The sequence below is a fragment of the Pleurodeles waltl genome, chromosome 6, assembly GCF_031143425.1.
Source record: "Pleurodeles waltl isolate 20211129_DDA chromosome 6, aPleWal1.hap1.20221129, whole genome shotgun sequence".
In the NCBI taxonomy this organism is placed as follows: Eukaryota; Metazoa; Chordata; class Amphibia; order Caudata; family Salamandridae; genus Pleurodeles; species Pleurodeles waltl.
Window position 1 is genome coordinate 892253367 of NC_090445.1, and position 15574 is coordinate 892268940.

The 15574-nt window shown below is 43.8% G+C and overlaps 1 protein-coding gene across 2 annotated transcripts in view; it reads right to left on the reverse strand.

Annotated features, from left to right (window-relative positions):
• Window positions 1-15574, reverse strand: part of ADAM12 (ADAM metallopeptidase domain 12) — a 2697358-nt gene that overhangs the window by 1157938 nt on the left and 1523846 nt on the right. For both annotated transcript variants that reach the window (XM_069239710.1, XM_069239711.1), the window contains exon 7: window positions 2000-2065. In XM_069239710.1, coding sequence (XP_069095811.1) covers window positions 2000-2065 — 66 coding nt within the window. The remainder of the gene's footprint in view (window positions 1-1999; window positions 2066-15574) is intronic.

Here is a 15574-nt window from a genome sequence, read left to right on the forward strand (position 1 = left end):
TCTTTAGGTCATCCTTATTCCAGTAGATATGGTTTTATACTTTAACCTGGTCAGTCTTGCAAAATATATACCAACCTAATCAATTTTATCTGTCACACTGAGGATTCAATCTTGAAGCAAGCAGCATGCCTCATCTAACCAATAAACCATAGCTATTTAATATTAGACAAAGGCGTTTGTTTCACAAATATTATAGGAGTACATTATCACTGATCAAAGTTATATTACTGCTTGTTTTGGTTCGTACACAAAGTACAAGGATCTTATAATAAGCCAGTAATATAAACAAACCTAGCAACAAATACAAAATTTAGTTATACCAGTATATTCAAAATATGAAATTGGCAAAGATCAGCCACAGCTGTATAAACTTTCCTCTAAATTCATTTTCCATTCTACAGATGCAATTACCACCATACTCATACAGATATTCATAAACTTTTCTTCTGATTTAATTTCACACCTTCGCATTGTTAGCTGCTGCATTGACCATCTCAATATAGTCTCTGTGGTCGCAAAACTCTAGCAGGATCATGACTTATCCAAGGGTATCATGAATTCTCAATCCCCCTGCTCAAGCATATCCAGTATGGAAAAGATTATGTTTGTAAAAGCCATGAATGCAAAAACCCAAAGCTTTTCTAGGAGCCCGCTGACAGTGCTGCCAAAAGCTCGGGATGCTGAACATGAACTCCACTTTGTCTTGATTCCAACTCATGCTGATTTCCTTCACCCCCTTACACTTTCTGACACTTTATCATCCTCATGCATGTTAGGTTTTATCTCCACTTCCTTTCTTCTTTGCTTCTTCTTTCTTTTCCACCTTTCTCTCTCTTGCTCTGGGTCAGAGTTGAATAATGAAAAATAAGTCCTGGACCCCAACAATTAGTGCTGGTGTCATATGGGTCCTATTAAGATAATAGGACTGCATGTTAGGACAACAGAACTTCAGAATGTGGGACACTAACTCCGTCCACACCATCAGGAGTTGTTGGCCAAGTTCCTGGCTAGCTCACAGTGCACCTCACCTGAAAACCTAAACTAACCAGGGTGAAAGGTGATTATGGCAACCTAAACATGACACTCCGACTCCTCAGGAAAGTCGTAGAAACTGATCTTACCCTTTTGCTGTAGTAATCATAGTCTTGCATAAAGAGTATGAGCTGTGATGATTAGTCAGAGGAAGCAAAGCAAAGTAACCAGCATTATGAACATGGTAAAGAAAAATAACGATCCAATCATGGGGAATGAGGTTCTAGAGATTCTAAAAGTTCTAGAGGTTCCTACCTAACCCTAAGTCTATGCTGAGAGCATAGCAGGTGGAATATTTTGCCTAGTTGGATCTAAGGGATTAGCCCCAGCCCGCACCTGAAAATAGTGTTTGAGTGTAGATGACAATCCTCTCGGAAGCTGGTAGATTGACGCCACAAGAGCTGCATGTCAAACATAGCATTCGTCCCAGGGTGGTCTTGGCTGGGATGTCCTCTGTCCCTTCCAGGTCAGTGCACCATTTATGTAACAATCCCATAGTGTGCTGGAAGCACAGCTCTGATGCAATTCTGTGTCTAGGTGCTATAAACTGTCTCTGGACTGGGCAACACAAGAACTAGGATATTGCGTACAGTGTTCCTAGCCTTGAACAAAAAGTACTGTTTGCACTTTCTGCAAAGACTAACTAAACAAGCAACTCATACCACATATTACTCTAAAACTATCATGAAAGAAATATGTGTAAAATGCCATTGCTAAAAGCAGTGCAACTAAAACGTATAAAATAGGAAATATTAAATGAAGCTAAAGACAGGGGGAACCAACTCGGGACCATGAAGTCCTCACAACAGTTGCCACCACCTGCAACCACTGAGTTCAGCACCTGCAGAATAGAAATATTTCTAGACCTTTTTCAATCATGTGTTTAATATATGTTGCCTAATCATTAACATTGGCTTCATTAAAACCCCTTATTTTTTTAATGTCCTTTGTTTATGACCAATCTTACCTCACGATTATCAGCTACAATGATGAGTTCCACATATTTAGTCATCTTCGAAGTGTCCCTTTTGTGCTGTAAAAAAGACAAAGACAACTTGAATTTGTGCTGGTATGAAGGTGCCTATAGTCTTGGGTGATAGGCATGCACAGACAAGATTGTGCAATAGAGCACACAGTTCTCTGTACTACATTCCATGTTCAACATCATCTTGCTGCAATGCATATGTTCTCAGTTAAGCGCTTCATGCCCCTTCAAGCTCACTCCATGCTATCACTTGAAATAAAATATATGCACAAAGAAAAGTTATTGTTGCCTCATGGTGATTTCAAAAGGTTTTTTGTACACCTTTAATACAGAGGAGCAGGTGAAGTAGAAATTGAATAATGTTACAAGTATAGATGGAAGTGTACTCCATAACTTGAGGATTTAATTCAAGACTTAATTTGAGGTGTGGTCTTCTAAACCAACATGAGTGCTTCATAACGAACAAGGAATAGCTTCAGCAGATCTAAAAGTTTTGGTTTTAATTTCTAGAGATATGAAACTCTTGTGTAAAATCCCTTACAAGCATTGTACTAATTGCCTGATTATTTAAAAAAAATGACCTTCAAGTATCCTTTCCAAAATGTTTGTCAACACTTATGAAGAGGATGTGTATGTGTGTTTGCGTGTGAAAGAGAGACAAGGAGAGAGAGAACAAGTACGTATGGTGGCAATACCCCTGGTTTGTGGTGGTCAGCTCTGTCGTATGATAGGCATCCTTACACAATTGAGTATTATCAGAAAGCAGGACAGGAGATACTGTGGACAGTTAGGTGTAGCTCAAGTGTGTGGGTTTTGTATTCCAAACCCAAGGATTGTGGCTGGATACCTTAGGAGAACGTACTGGGTGGCAGCTTGCTGACAATAAACTATGCTTGCCAGCTGAGCACAAACTCTTGCATGTTCTACCATTTTATCCCTCACAGCTCATGGCATCCTCACCTAGGTAATCGTGACTAGGGTTGGGCGGTGAGCTCCATTCCACTGGCAGAGCTAACTGAGTTTTTGGCACTTCGTGCTCCACTTGGAGTGTAGAGTTCGACCAAAAACTCAGCTAGACTCACCTGTGGAGTGGAGCTCACATGGGCGCACTGCAGCTCAGGTATGGGCCACACAGCACAAGTGCAGACAGTCTATGCTTGCACTATGTGGCCCATATCTGGGCTGCAGTGCACACTCTGGGCACCAGCTCCGGATCCAGGCTTTCCTCCACCAGAAGTCCAGGAGCAGAGGGCAGAGGGAGGTAGAGAGCCAGACCGTTGGCAAGGAGTACCATGGGAGGACCCAGGTAATACCTAATTTTTTTCTCCTGTACACACTGGTGCACAAGAGGCCTGAAACTGCAGCTTTCACTGCCTACAGCCCTGACTTGAATTCAGGCCTCTTTTGCAGGCCTCTTGTGCACCCGGCCTGCCTCATGTGCACTGCACATGCGCAGGCCAGTGCACAAGAGGCCTGAAATGGCAGCGTCCGCTGCCTATGGCCCTGACCTGAATATGCCCGATCTCCTAAGCACTAAGCAGGGTCAGGCCTGGCTAAACTTCCAAGATCGGTCACTTTCAGGATGAGGTGCCACTACTGCAGGTGGCAGTGGCACTCCGCCTTTCACAGCACTAAGCCTCTGTGGAATTCCACAGAGATTTAAACCAACTCTGCAGAATTAAACAGAGTGAAACTCCCTGGGCTCCGCTCACCCCTGATCGTGACACAATATTGCACCAGCCAGAACCTTACTACATGGATTTGTATTGTTGGACACTGGCAAAACAGGTAAGTATTTCTGAAAAGCTGTGATGTTGATGATAGTGAACTCTGAACTATTTTCTTAACATTTATTTGAATTTTTCTAAGAATAGGGACGGGATTTATATGAAGGGTTCCTGTGATGGTACAGAAAATCACTTATGATCTCATTATGAGTCTGGCAGTCCAAGGACCCCAGACTTGCGGTGATGGTTGGATCCCTGCACTGCAGGTGGTCTGGCAGCCACATTATGACCCTTGCAGTCAGACCACCAGGAGTCCATCGTCACCACCACCATGCTGATGGTGGTCAGGATTGTGCTCAGCCACGGTGGTGCTAAACTCAGTGCCACTGTGCTGATTACAACCCCAATTACCACCAGCCTTTCCATGGCAGGGATCCCGCCATGGACAGGCTGGTGATAAGCCAGTGCTAGGGGCCCCAGTGCCCAGCACTGTAGGAATGCGCACTGTCTGCTTTGCAGACAGAGCGCATTCTTAAGGTGCTGAGGTGCTACGGTATTGGCCTTAGCCCCCTCAAGGGACCCGAGGCCAATACCGTAACACTGCTCCCACTGGTCAGCACTGCGGGAATGCCGTAATACAATGTTCCCACCAGACAGCCTGGCGGGAACATTGTAATATGCCATCGGCATGGTGGGGTGGTCCTCCCGGTGGCATTGGCGGTGCCATGGTCGGACCGCCAATGTTGTAGTGAGGCCCTAAGTTTGGACTGCCTTACAGATGTATTTCACGGATGAACATAGAAATTACTGAGAATGCCAGGATGTTAACAATAGGCCAGATGTATCAAAGGGTTTTACCCATTCTGTGTCTATGGGAAAATGTGTTCGTACATATGGCCCAATGTTAGTTATCTTGCACTATTACTGAAGTCAGGAGATTCTATAACTGATCACCCATGAGACAGCATATAGAGATGAAGCTATTACAATCATAGCTAGAGGTGTGTGTGTGTGTGTGTGTGTGTATATATATATATATATATATATATATATATATATATATATATATATATATATATATATATATATATATGTATGTATAAAACCCAACACTCCTCACAAAAGAGCAGACGCTGACACATCCTCTCCAGTAACTATACATTTTGATGTAATATCTGGGGTAATTAGCAGTTTATGGTGGGGAAGCAAGTTATACTTACCCTTTTTCTCTCCTGGGAAGAATTGCAGTCGAAGACGGGTGGTTCACTGTCTAGGTGGAAATTTTTACAAATAAGAAAATGGGCTGGTGGTGGGAAGAGTCATTAAAAATGCTTTTTTATATTGTGAAACCGGCCACTCTTAGGAAAAACCATTATTTTACGATACATAGAGTTTATATTTCCCCTGAGAAGCTATCTAAAATGAAAGGAGGGCAGGAGGTGAGATGTCTAAAGTGTGGTTTAACTCAAGCAACAGATATCCACATGTTTTGGGAATGTCCTGATACTCGACATTTTTGGGAAGGAGTATGTGAAACAATCTCGAGTATATTAAATCGGGAAATCGAGCCTCTCTCCAGTTAATAATTTTGGGGCAATTTCAAGATCGGCAGGGGCAGCCTGTCCGGGATACAATTGCAGATATGAAGTTTGTATTTTATGCAATATTGTTGGGGAGGCGAGAAATATGAGAAAATGAATTTCAAAGACCCATCCAAGCCACTCAGAATGGCTTAGGGATGTTTTTTGTACAGCAGAATTGGATCAAAGGAGGGGGGGAAAGGATAGGATGCGGGGGAACTTTTGGATATCATTATTGAACTGGAAATCAGGATATTGATGTATAGAAGTTTTGTGTAAGTAATGCTGGAATGGAAAAGTATTTGTGATATCTGTCCAATGATTTTACACCTTTCTCTGAAATCCTCATAGAACTGGGACAGTCTGAGGATTGTTTGAGAGGAAAGGGCAACCCCTGGCCGAGGAAAACTTATCTCGTCTTGGTTGAAAAGAAAAGGAGGTTTACATAAGGCCTAGGGCGAATGAGGACAAAAAAAAAAAATAGTTATACTTACCTTAGGGCATGAGTTATAGTTATTTGAAATAACTCTAACTCTAACAGCTGAATTTCAATGGTTTTGTGCGTGTAAAATCTGAACCTAATGATAATGTTGGTCACTTTTGTTTTCTTAGTGAATTTCCAAGGTTTTTTAAATTCTATTTCCTAACTATAGCATTCTTGTAACCTTTGGTTTTTCAGTGAATTTCTAGTTTTTTTATTTAAAGTTAAGTAAAATGCCCATCACAATGCACTTTGGGGGGAAGGTGGTAGGGAGTTGGACGCAGGGTCTGGCCTGGCATTGTACTGCCCCCACCCAAACCAGCTGCTCCTGCCCCCCTCCTGCTGGCCATTGATTGTCTAAGTCCCTGCCCCTGCTCCCTCATTACAGCCCTGTGTGGTCATTGTTCTGCACCTACCTTTCCGGACTCCCTTTAACAGTTAACTTGCTGGCACATCCACCTCCTCCTTACTCTCTGTTGTCCAAGTCCATGCACCAGCCCCCTCCCTCTTGCCCTGCATGGTCCGTTGTGCTGCCACTGCCCTTCATTTAGCTTGATGTCCCTGCCTGCTCCTCCTGGCGTCAGTTGCCCAATTCTATGCCCAATCATTGCCCTCCTGCTTAGCCTTTGTGCATAGTTTGCAGCCCTACCTTCCTTCCCCTGCCCTCTCATGTCTGTGTGCTTGCCCCTGCTCTATCCTCTTTGCTCACCATGTTCTGTGGACCTATCACTGCCCCTTATCTACACTAAAGGCCATATGTACCAAAGCATTTTCCCATTGACACAGAATAGGTAAAACCCTTCGATACATCTGGCCCTAAGTGTTATGTTGAGCTGCCACTGCTCCTTCCACATGCCTAGCATTGTCAGATAACTGCTGCCTGTCCCTGCCACCTCCACTCTGCCTGTCCGATTTCCATGCCCCTAACCCCTCCCTCCTGTCCTCCGTGGTCAATTTTGCTGCCACTCCCTTCTGCCCTCCATGTCCTGCTGTGCTGCAACTGTCCCTCCTGCCTGCCCCTCATAGTCTGTTATGAAGCTCCATCCATGCCCTCTCTTACATGTGTCCATCTCCTACCCATCCCTTCTGTCCTCAGTGGTCCTCTGTGGATGTCCCTGCCCCCTCTCTCTTGCCCACCATGGCCATTTTGCTGCCACTAACCCTCCCGCTTGCCATGCATGGCCGAATGTGCTGCCACAGCCCCTCCCACCTGCCATGTGTGGTCAGCTTGCTGGCCTTGTCCACCTCCCACCTCCCACCTTCCCTCCTTTGTCTGTTTGTATGCCACTATAGTCTCACTGCTGCCCTTCATGGTGTGTTCTGCTTCCAGTTCCTATCCCGTCTGCCCTCCGTGATCAGCTTGCTGCTCCGGCCCTGCCCCCTTCCCTCAGTTTTCCATTTGTAGGCCCAGTCCTCTCCCTCCTGCCTTGTCTGGTCCATTGTTGTGCTCCATCCCACCTGTAATGTTTTGAATATTAACCACTGATTTTATGTCACACTGCTTTGCACCTGGTTTAGCTGCCTATTGGCTTTAACGTGGCATTAGACATTATTCAGGTTAGCTGCCTATTGACTTCAACGTGGCATTAGACTATTCAGGTTAGCTACCCATTGACTTTATCGTGCCATTAGACATTGCAGTTGAGACATTGCAGATGAGCTGTGTTTTTCCACATGGTAAACCAAGCTGTATTTTTTTTTCCTGTATTTTGTTCTCACCGAACCCTAGCATGATAAGGGAGTGCATATTTTGTTTTTTCCCCTCTACTCAGCCTTGGGAAAAGGAACGGGCCTTCGAGACATTGCCAACCTCCGACGCTTGTTTTTTTCCCAACTCTGACCTACAGTAGCCAGCACTTTTTTATAATGCTTCTCTAAGGGGGAGGGCTTTCTAGAAAGTTCTCTATTCAAAGATATAAAAAAAGATGACTCTGTTCAGTAGGGTGGAATTCCGAGACTTCAGTCAGGAGCGGGCACCAGCTGTCTGACGTTGTCCCGTGGGGGTGGAAAATCTCTTTCTCGTAGTTGAACAGGAGTCGTTCTTATTGCTGGCATGAGAAAGATGGAGCATTTGGTGGGACCTACTACAGTGATTAATTTGTATTAATTATTTGCTTTGTATTGCATATGAATATATATATATATATATATCAATATATAAGTGTTTGTATCCTTGCATGTATATATTTGCTGTTTATAGATTGGAGACTTTTTATACATAGTCTCACGTTGTGGTTGCACATTTTGGAAGTACACTTTTTACTAATCAAACCTTCCTTCACGAACCTTGCAAAAAGCTATAATAAATGTCTTCTTCAGAATAAGAAGTGCATTCCAGAGAATCTTTTCGACTCCTTTCAGTGTGCATATCTTGGCTCAGTTGAAAGAAAAGCAAAACACCACCTCCTGGCCTTCATGGTCTATTATACCGTAACTGTCCCTCCTGTCTGTCCGGTATGGTCAGCTTGCTGCCCTGGCCTCTTTCCCCTCTGCTGTCCACTCCCTATTGCTTTCCATGGTCTGTTGTGCTGCACTGCCATCCCGCTTGCCTTGTCTGGTGTACTGTGCAGCTGCAACTCCTGACGCATGACCTGTAAGGTTAGCTTGGTGCCCCTGCTCATCTCCCTACTGCCCTCTGTTATCCAAGTCCATTGCCCATTGCTCCTGCCCTCAGTAATACAATGTACCATACTTGCCAACATTTTGAACTTAGTAAGAGGGAGATTTTGAAAAAAAACCTGGGGAATTGATTCTCCCCATTGATTTTTATTGAAAAAGAGGAGAGGTGAGGCAGGAGAGAGATAAAATAAAGCCCTTTGGGGCATAAAAACACTGGGAGTCATCTGTATAGTTGTTGTTAGAAATGGGGTCTCTAGTTGGCAGTCAGTTTGTACCCTGTCCAAGAAGGGACCCTCACTCTAGTTAGGATAAGGGAGATACCAAGCTCAGATAACCTCTGCTCACCCCCTTGGTAGCTTGGTGCGAGCTGTCAGGCTTATCTCAAAGGCAACATGTAAAGCATTTGCACATAACACACTGTAATACAGTGAAAACACTACAAAATGGCACCACACCAGTTTTTAGAAACATAGCCAATATTTATCTATGTAAAACAAGACCAAACCGAGAAAAATCCAACATACAGTAATAAAGATATGAATGTTGTAAGAATTAACTTAAAAATACAGTTCCTTGAAGTCGGTATCTTCATCTAGGGCTATCACAGGGTAATGAACAACAAATTCAACAGGCAGCAGGCCTCCTGTGGCATTGCGGGTCAGCTACAGTGTCAGCAAGACCCACAAACAGTACCTTGGAAATGCAGGGCGTTGTGATCCTTGCAATGAGATTGGGAGTGCGGTGTCGCTGCCATCGGCTCTGGTGGTCGGTCGCTAGGCCCTTGAAGTCACACGCTTTGCAGATCGAACTTCGGGCTGATGACAAAGTCAGGAGGTCTGGCGTGGATGGCGATGGGTCTCCGGTGTGAAGCAGGATGATGCAATGTGCTGTGCCCACAGGTCGTGGTGCAGGCCGTGGCTCGGTGACAGCATCCTGCGGCATCGGTGAGACAAGGGCTGCGGTGTAAAGTGGGGTGCTGCGGCGTGCAGTGTCTTCAGGTCACTGTGCAGGCAGCAGTATTGCTGTTGCTGAAGCGCTGTTGTTGGTAGGCCCAAGATGGCGGTGGTGCGGGCTTTGTGCAGTGCCCACAGGTCATGGTGCAGACAGGGCGTCTGTTGATGACACTGGAGTCAATGTCGCTGGCATCGGTGAACTGGGGCTGAGGTGCAGGACGGTGCTTCGTGTACCTTACAAACAGTGTCTACATGCCACGGTGCAGGCAGCGGAGCCGGTGTCAGCATGGAGCGTCGTCATCTGGGATGCCAAGGCTGCAGTGTGAGCAAGGCGGTGCAGAGTGCAGGGCCCACAGGCCAAGGTGCAAGCAGCGGCTTTGTGGCGGCGTTAGATGACGGTGTCAGTGAGACCATGGTTGCAGTGCGACATGGGGCATGACTCTGTAGTGTCATCAGGTCACGATGCAGACAGCATCTTCATTGATGCCGTTGCAGTGTTTTTTTTTCTGTTGCAGCACAAAATACACAGTTCCCAGTGCTGTAGGCAGATGAAGCTGAAGGGGTTGATATCCCTGAGACTACCAACGGAAGGCAAGCTCTACTCCAAGCCCTTGGAGAAACTTCACAAGGAGGATACACAGCAAAGTCCAGTCTTTGCCCTCTCTAGGGCAGAAGCAGCAACTGCAGGCCAACGAAAGGGCAGTACGCCTCCTCCAGCTCTTCTTCTTGGCAGAGATTCCTCTTGATCCAGAAGTGTCCTAAAAGTCTTGGGTTTTGGGTCCTCTACTTACACCCCTTTCTGCCTTTGAAGAAGGCATACTTCAAAGGGAAGTCTCTGTTGTTCACAAGATCCTGCCTTGCCCAAGCCTGGTCCCAGACACACTCCAGGGGGTCAGACACTGCATTGTGTGAGGGCAGGCACATCCCTTTCAGGTGTAAGTGATGGGCCTACAGTCTAGCCCAGGTGGTTCATAAGGATATGCAGGTTACACCCCAACTCCCTTTGTATCACTGTCTAAAGGGAATTCACAACAGCCCAACTGTCAGTCTGACCCAGATGTGGAATACACAAGCAGGCAGAGGCACAGAATGGTTTAAGCTAGAAAATGCCAACTTTCTAAAAGTGGCATTTTCAAACTAACAATCTAAAAACCAACTACACTAAAAGATGTATTTTTAAATTGTGAGTTCAGAGACCCAAAACTCCACATTTCTATCTGCTCTCAAAGGGAAACTACACTATAAGGATATTAAAGGCAGCCCCCATGTTAACCTATGAGAGGGATAGGCTTTGCAACAGTGAAAAACGAATTTGGCAGTATTTCATTGTTAGGACATGTAAAACACATCAGTACCCGTCCCACCTTTAACATACACTGCACCCTGCCCTTGGGGCTGCCTAGGGCCGACTTTAGGAGTGCCTTACATGTACTAAAAGGGAAGGTTTGGGTCTGGCAAGTGGATACACTTGCCTGGTCGAACCGGCAGGTCAAGACTGCACACACAGACACTGCAGCGGCAGGTCTGAGACATATTTACAGGGCTACTAATGTGGGTGGCAAAACCAGTGCTGCAGGCCCACTAATAGTATTTGACTTACAGGCCCTGGACACAGATAGTGCACTTTAGTAGGGTCTTACCAGTAAATCAAATATGCCAATCATGGATAAACCAATCACCAATACAATTTACATAGGGAGCACCTGCACTGATCAGCAGTGGTAAAATACGCAGAGCCAATAAAAGTCCAGCACACCATAAAACAGGAGGTAAGAAGGCAAAAAGACAGGGAAAACACACCAAAAGATGCCAGGTCTAACACTTGTACTGCCACTACCTCTTCCTTCTGCCCTTGATGGTCTGTTGTATTGCCACAGCCTCTCTTGAATGTCCTGTGTGGTTAGTTTGTTGTCCGTGTGTCCCTTACCCCCTTTCCCCTGCCTTCCATGGTCCCTTGTGCTGCCACTGCCCGTACTGCCTGCCCAGCATGGTTAACTTGTTGCCTCTGCATCCTCCTCCCTGCCCTCAATGATCCCAGTCCGTGCTCCTGACATCTGCCTCCATTCTGTATTCTAACGATCAACCAGATTGCTAACATTCTATATTTATTATAAAAGTGTGGCGCCCCTTACGTCAGCTTGATGTAATCAAAACTAATACCTAAAGCATTTTCTATTCCCATTGGTTAGTGCTCTAAAAAACTAAAATAAGGATATGATTTCTGAGTTCTCCAATAGTGCCAAAGCGCTTTTAAATTATTTGCTATCATGTTGTTTTTATCCAGCTGATCACTTAATTATATGTTGCACTTAGCGGACCGAATGTACTGTTACAGCCAGAGCTGCAGATTTTTAACTGGGGAACCAGGTTGGAGTTTCAGTGTCAGCTTGGCAACCTGTGATTCTGGGCAAATCACTTAATCTCCCCATGCGTAAAGTCTAAAGGGAATGTGTTCTTGTGTATTGTAACTGATTATCACGTAAAGCACTCCAATACCTTTGGGTCAAGTCTGTGGTATATAAAACTGCAAACAGAGCAAAAAAGTAGACATTTTGCACACTTCTGCCATTGAGCTATGCATGGGCTACGTTTGAGTGATATTTGTGCTATATTTTGGTTGTTTTTTCTCTGGTGACCATCTTGGGAAACTCCGTTGTTATTAAGCTCCCTAATCTCTGCATTTACTGCAGTATTCTGAGCAGAAAATGCTTTCAGTTTTTCACTTCGATTTCATCAAGATGGAGGTCAGATGTGCCACACTTTTGGCATAAATTCAGAATGTGCATGTTTCAGTCTACATGTCAGAATGTTTTAATGAAATAGAAGAGGAAAATATTTGAGAACTCATTTGAAATGTGTCCCAATGTTTCTTTCTACAGCACTTACCATACTTTCTATGACAAAATGAACTTCTTCATTTTGTTCCATTCTAAATCAAATGTTTCAAGTTTTACCAGTTTGATTCAATGAAGATGGCTTCAGGTGTGCCACACATTTGCCATAGGTAAGACTGATTGTGCTCTAGTTGTTCTTAGAACACTCTGGAAGATTGCAGTATAACATAAGGGAATCAAGTGACAGACTGCTCTGGTTGGATGAACATGTTTTACTGATAATTTCAGACTTCATTCTCATATGGCTGAGAAAGATAGTGTGAATTTACAGAACAAATGCTCTCATTTTAGCTTCTTGAGCACTTTCCATAACCTCTATGGAAAAAACATGAGAAAACAGTTTTCTCTCAAACGGGATTCATGAAATCCCAGCAGAAGGCTTTTTCACAGGGTATAATCACCATTGCAACAAATGATTTATATTTTAACTAAAATCTTTTATCACCCTTTCTCTTTTTTGTGACCCTAAAAACCTGCCATTCACTGCAATGCATTTCCATTGGTGCTATCATGTATATTGGTCCCAAGATGGCAGCCAGCACTTCCTGGCTGAAGTGCAGACAGCCAATCAGATCTTATCGTGGGATCTGTGCTTTGGCTCTATCCAGGTTTACAAATTTGGATTTCCTTTAATATCTTGAAAACTACTGAACAGATTTATACCAAAAAACAATAAGGCCATTTTCCGGACCAACAGCTACCTTCCTGCCAAATTTAGTGTAATTCTGTGCAGCTGTTCAGGCAGCAAGCGAAAGTCCACAGAAATTAACATGGGAAACACGCTTTTGTTTTAACCCCACCTTTTTTCCCAGCCCCTGCTTGACAGATCATCTGAAACTTTCCATGTACAACAACACCTTACAGGGCACTTAAAAAAATATATTTTATGAAGATTAGTCAAATGGTGCCAAATAAATAGGCAAATCCCAAAAAGCTTTTTCTATGGAAACTAGGTATATATCTCAGGTAACAATAACTCATGCCCTAAGGTAGCTGTAACTCACGCACCCGCCATGAACAGTTTTTTCGTCCAAAATGTTACTGGAAATATTACTGGGGGTGGCTGCCCCAGGCCAACTATTGGGCCACATGACCCCCTCCAGCATTAGAATTCACCCCCAGGAGTTGGTGGCCCCCGGGGCTGGGGATCCACAACAGACCCTCTACCTTCTTTGAATTCAGCCCTGGTGAGGTGGTAGTCCCCAGGGCTGAGGGGGGTTTTGCGGCTCCCTGAATTTCATTCTATCTTTGGCCCCGGGGAGGTGGTGGTCCCCAGAGCTGTAGGGCCACTCCACGTCACTCTATGCCACTCCACGATACTCTACACCCCTCCACTCTACAACACCCTGCTCCACTCAATGCCATCCACTGTGCAGCATTGTTCTCCACTCTGTGACAGTCTACTCCACTTTATGCCACTTTACGCAACACTTCTATGCCACTTTACTCCACTCTATGACACACTAAGCCACTCTACACCACTCCATTCAAGACAGTTTATGCCACTCCACTCTACCAAACTTTATGATACTCTACTCCACTCTAAATCACTCCACAACACTCTTCTACTTGCCATTCCGCTTCAGTCTCAGATACTCTATGAACTCCACTCTGTGACACTCCACTCTACCTCACGCTATGCCACGCACTTTAAAACATTTTACTCCACTCCACTCTACTCCACTCTAAGACACATCACTCCTCATAAGGAACTTTGAACGTTTGCGGTACCAAAACAGAAATTAAAAACATTTAATACCATAATGAAGAACATCATATGATTTCAAACAGATTTTTATAAAAAACATTAAAAGTCAAAGAAGAAAACAAAGACTGAGGATAAATTATAGTAAGGAAAACGTAATATTTGTATGGAACACCAGTTTAATCTAAACACACCTTAGATTTTCTAGTTATAGTTATAAATTCAAGTTATAATTTGCACCCCACCCAAAACCTGAACTCATGCACCCCACACGCAGTGCTGTTACACTGCATTAACTATAACATATGCCTTCCCCAGTCACTGCATGTGCCCTTTCATATTCCATCACTTAAAGGATGTTAAATGATAGCATTCATAACAAGACTTATGACATTTCAAATTACATCACTAATCAGAACACTATGCATGATACATTGGCATGTGAGGCACATTATGCTCAAGTGAAGCAGAAGGATGTGAGTACCTGATGAAAATAAAAAGCTGTTATTTGGCGACAAAACTTATAGACATGACATGAAAAGAATATATGGGGTATAAAGCTGTTTTCAGAATATGACATCCTTTTTGTGTGAGGAATTTGTCCTTTACAGAAAAAATGAAAACTGGTGTTTGGAAATTAAATGTGTGTACTTTTATGTAATGTGAAACAGACGTCAGAGGACAATATTATTACTGCTTCATAATGTCATGCTGATACTTTGCTGAGTTGTTGGACATATTGCTGAACTTATACCCTCAGTGCAATGGAACATATGCTGCTATGAGTATATTTCAACATCTCTCTCTCAAAAACATTTTTTTAACATCAACATTGCTACTGCTGTCTGAGGTCAGAACCTGCAAGACTGGTATAAGTTTTGTCTATATGAACTAGTATATTCCATGTTTCTATGTGACTTATGACCTAAGAGATCTGTCAATCAAGACAGTTCTGCTGTCTACTGCCTTACATTCAGATTTGTATGACGCCTGTGCCCGATGCAAAAAAGATTTTACATTTGCAAAGTCAAAGTAATAGAATTGCAATGCAAAGTCTCAATCTGGCATGCACAAAAGTGTACTGCAATTAATATGTATTTGAATATAGTGTTTGGAATTTTGCATAGCTCGCATTGTCTTTTATTACTTCAGAGGTCTGACAAGTAAGTGGATACTGTTTGATTGTTGGAGTGGGAGAGTTAGCATTTATACAAGCAAAGTGGACAATCATGCCCAATATGCTTCAATAGAATACCTGTGCCATGCCACTCTCTTCTGAAGGAAAGTCTGAGGAATTCAGTTTTCAAGAGTTTCTTGAATTTCAAATCAATGAGTTCAGCTCTTAGATTAGAGGTTAAAGGAGTAACACAAACCCCTGTAGGGTGCATCATTCAGCTGAAGGCCGAGGAATACCTGTAAGATATGGGAGACTTGGAGGTCCCATGTCATCAGTTTGCATTAAGCCACTGGCTGGGACTGAGGTTCTTCCTAAGTTTAAACAAATAAGGATCTGCCAGGGTATTTATTTCTCATAAAGGATCATTTGTATATCCACAGGGCAGATCTTCAAAAGAGTTTTATGGTGTGGGTGTAGTGAA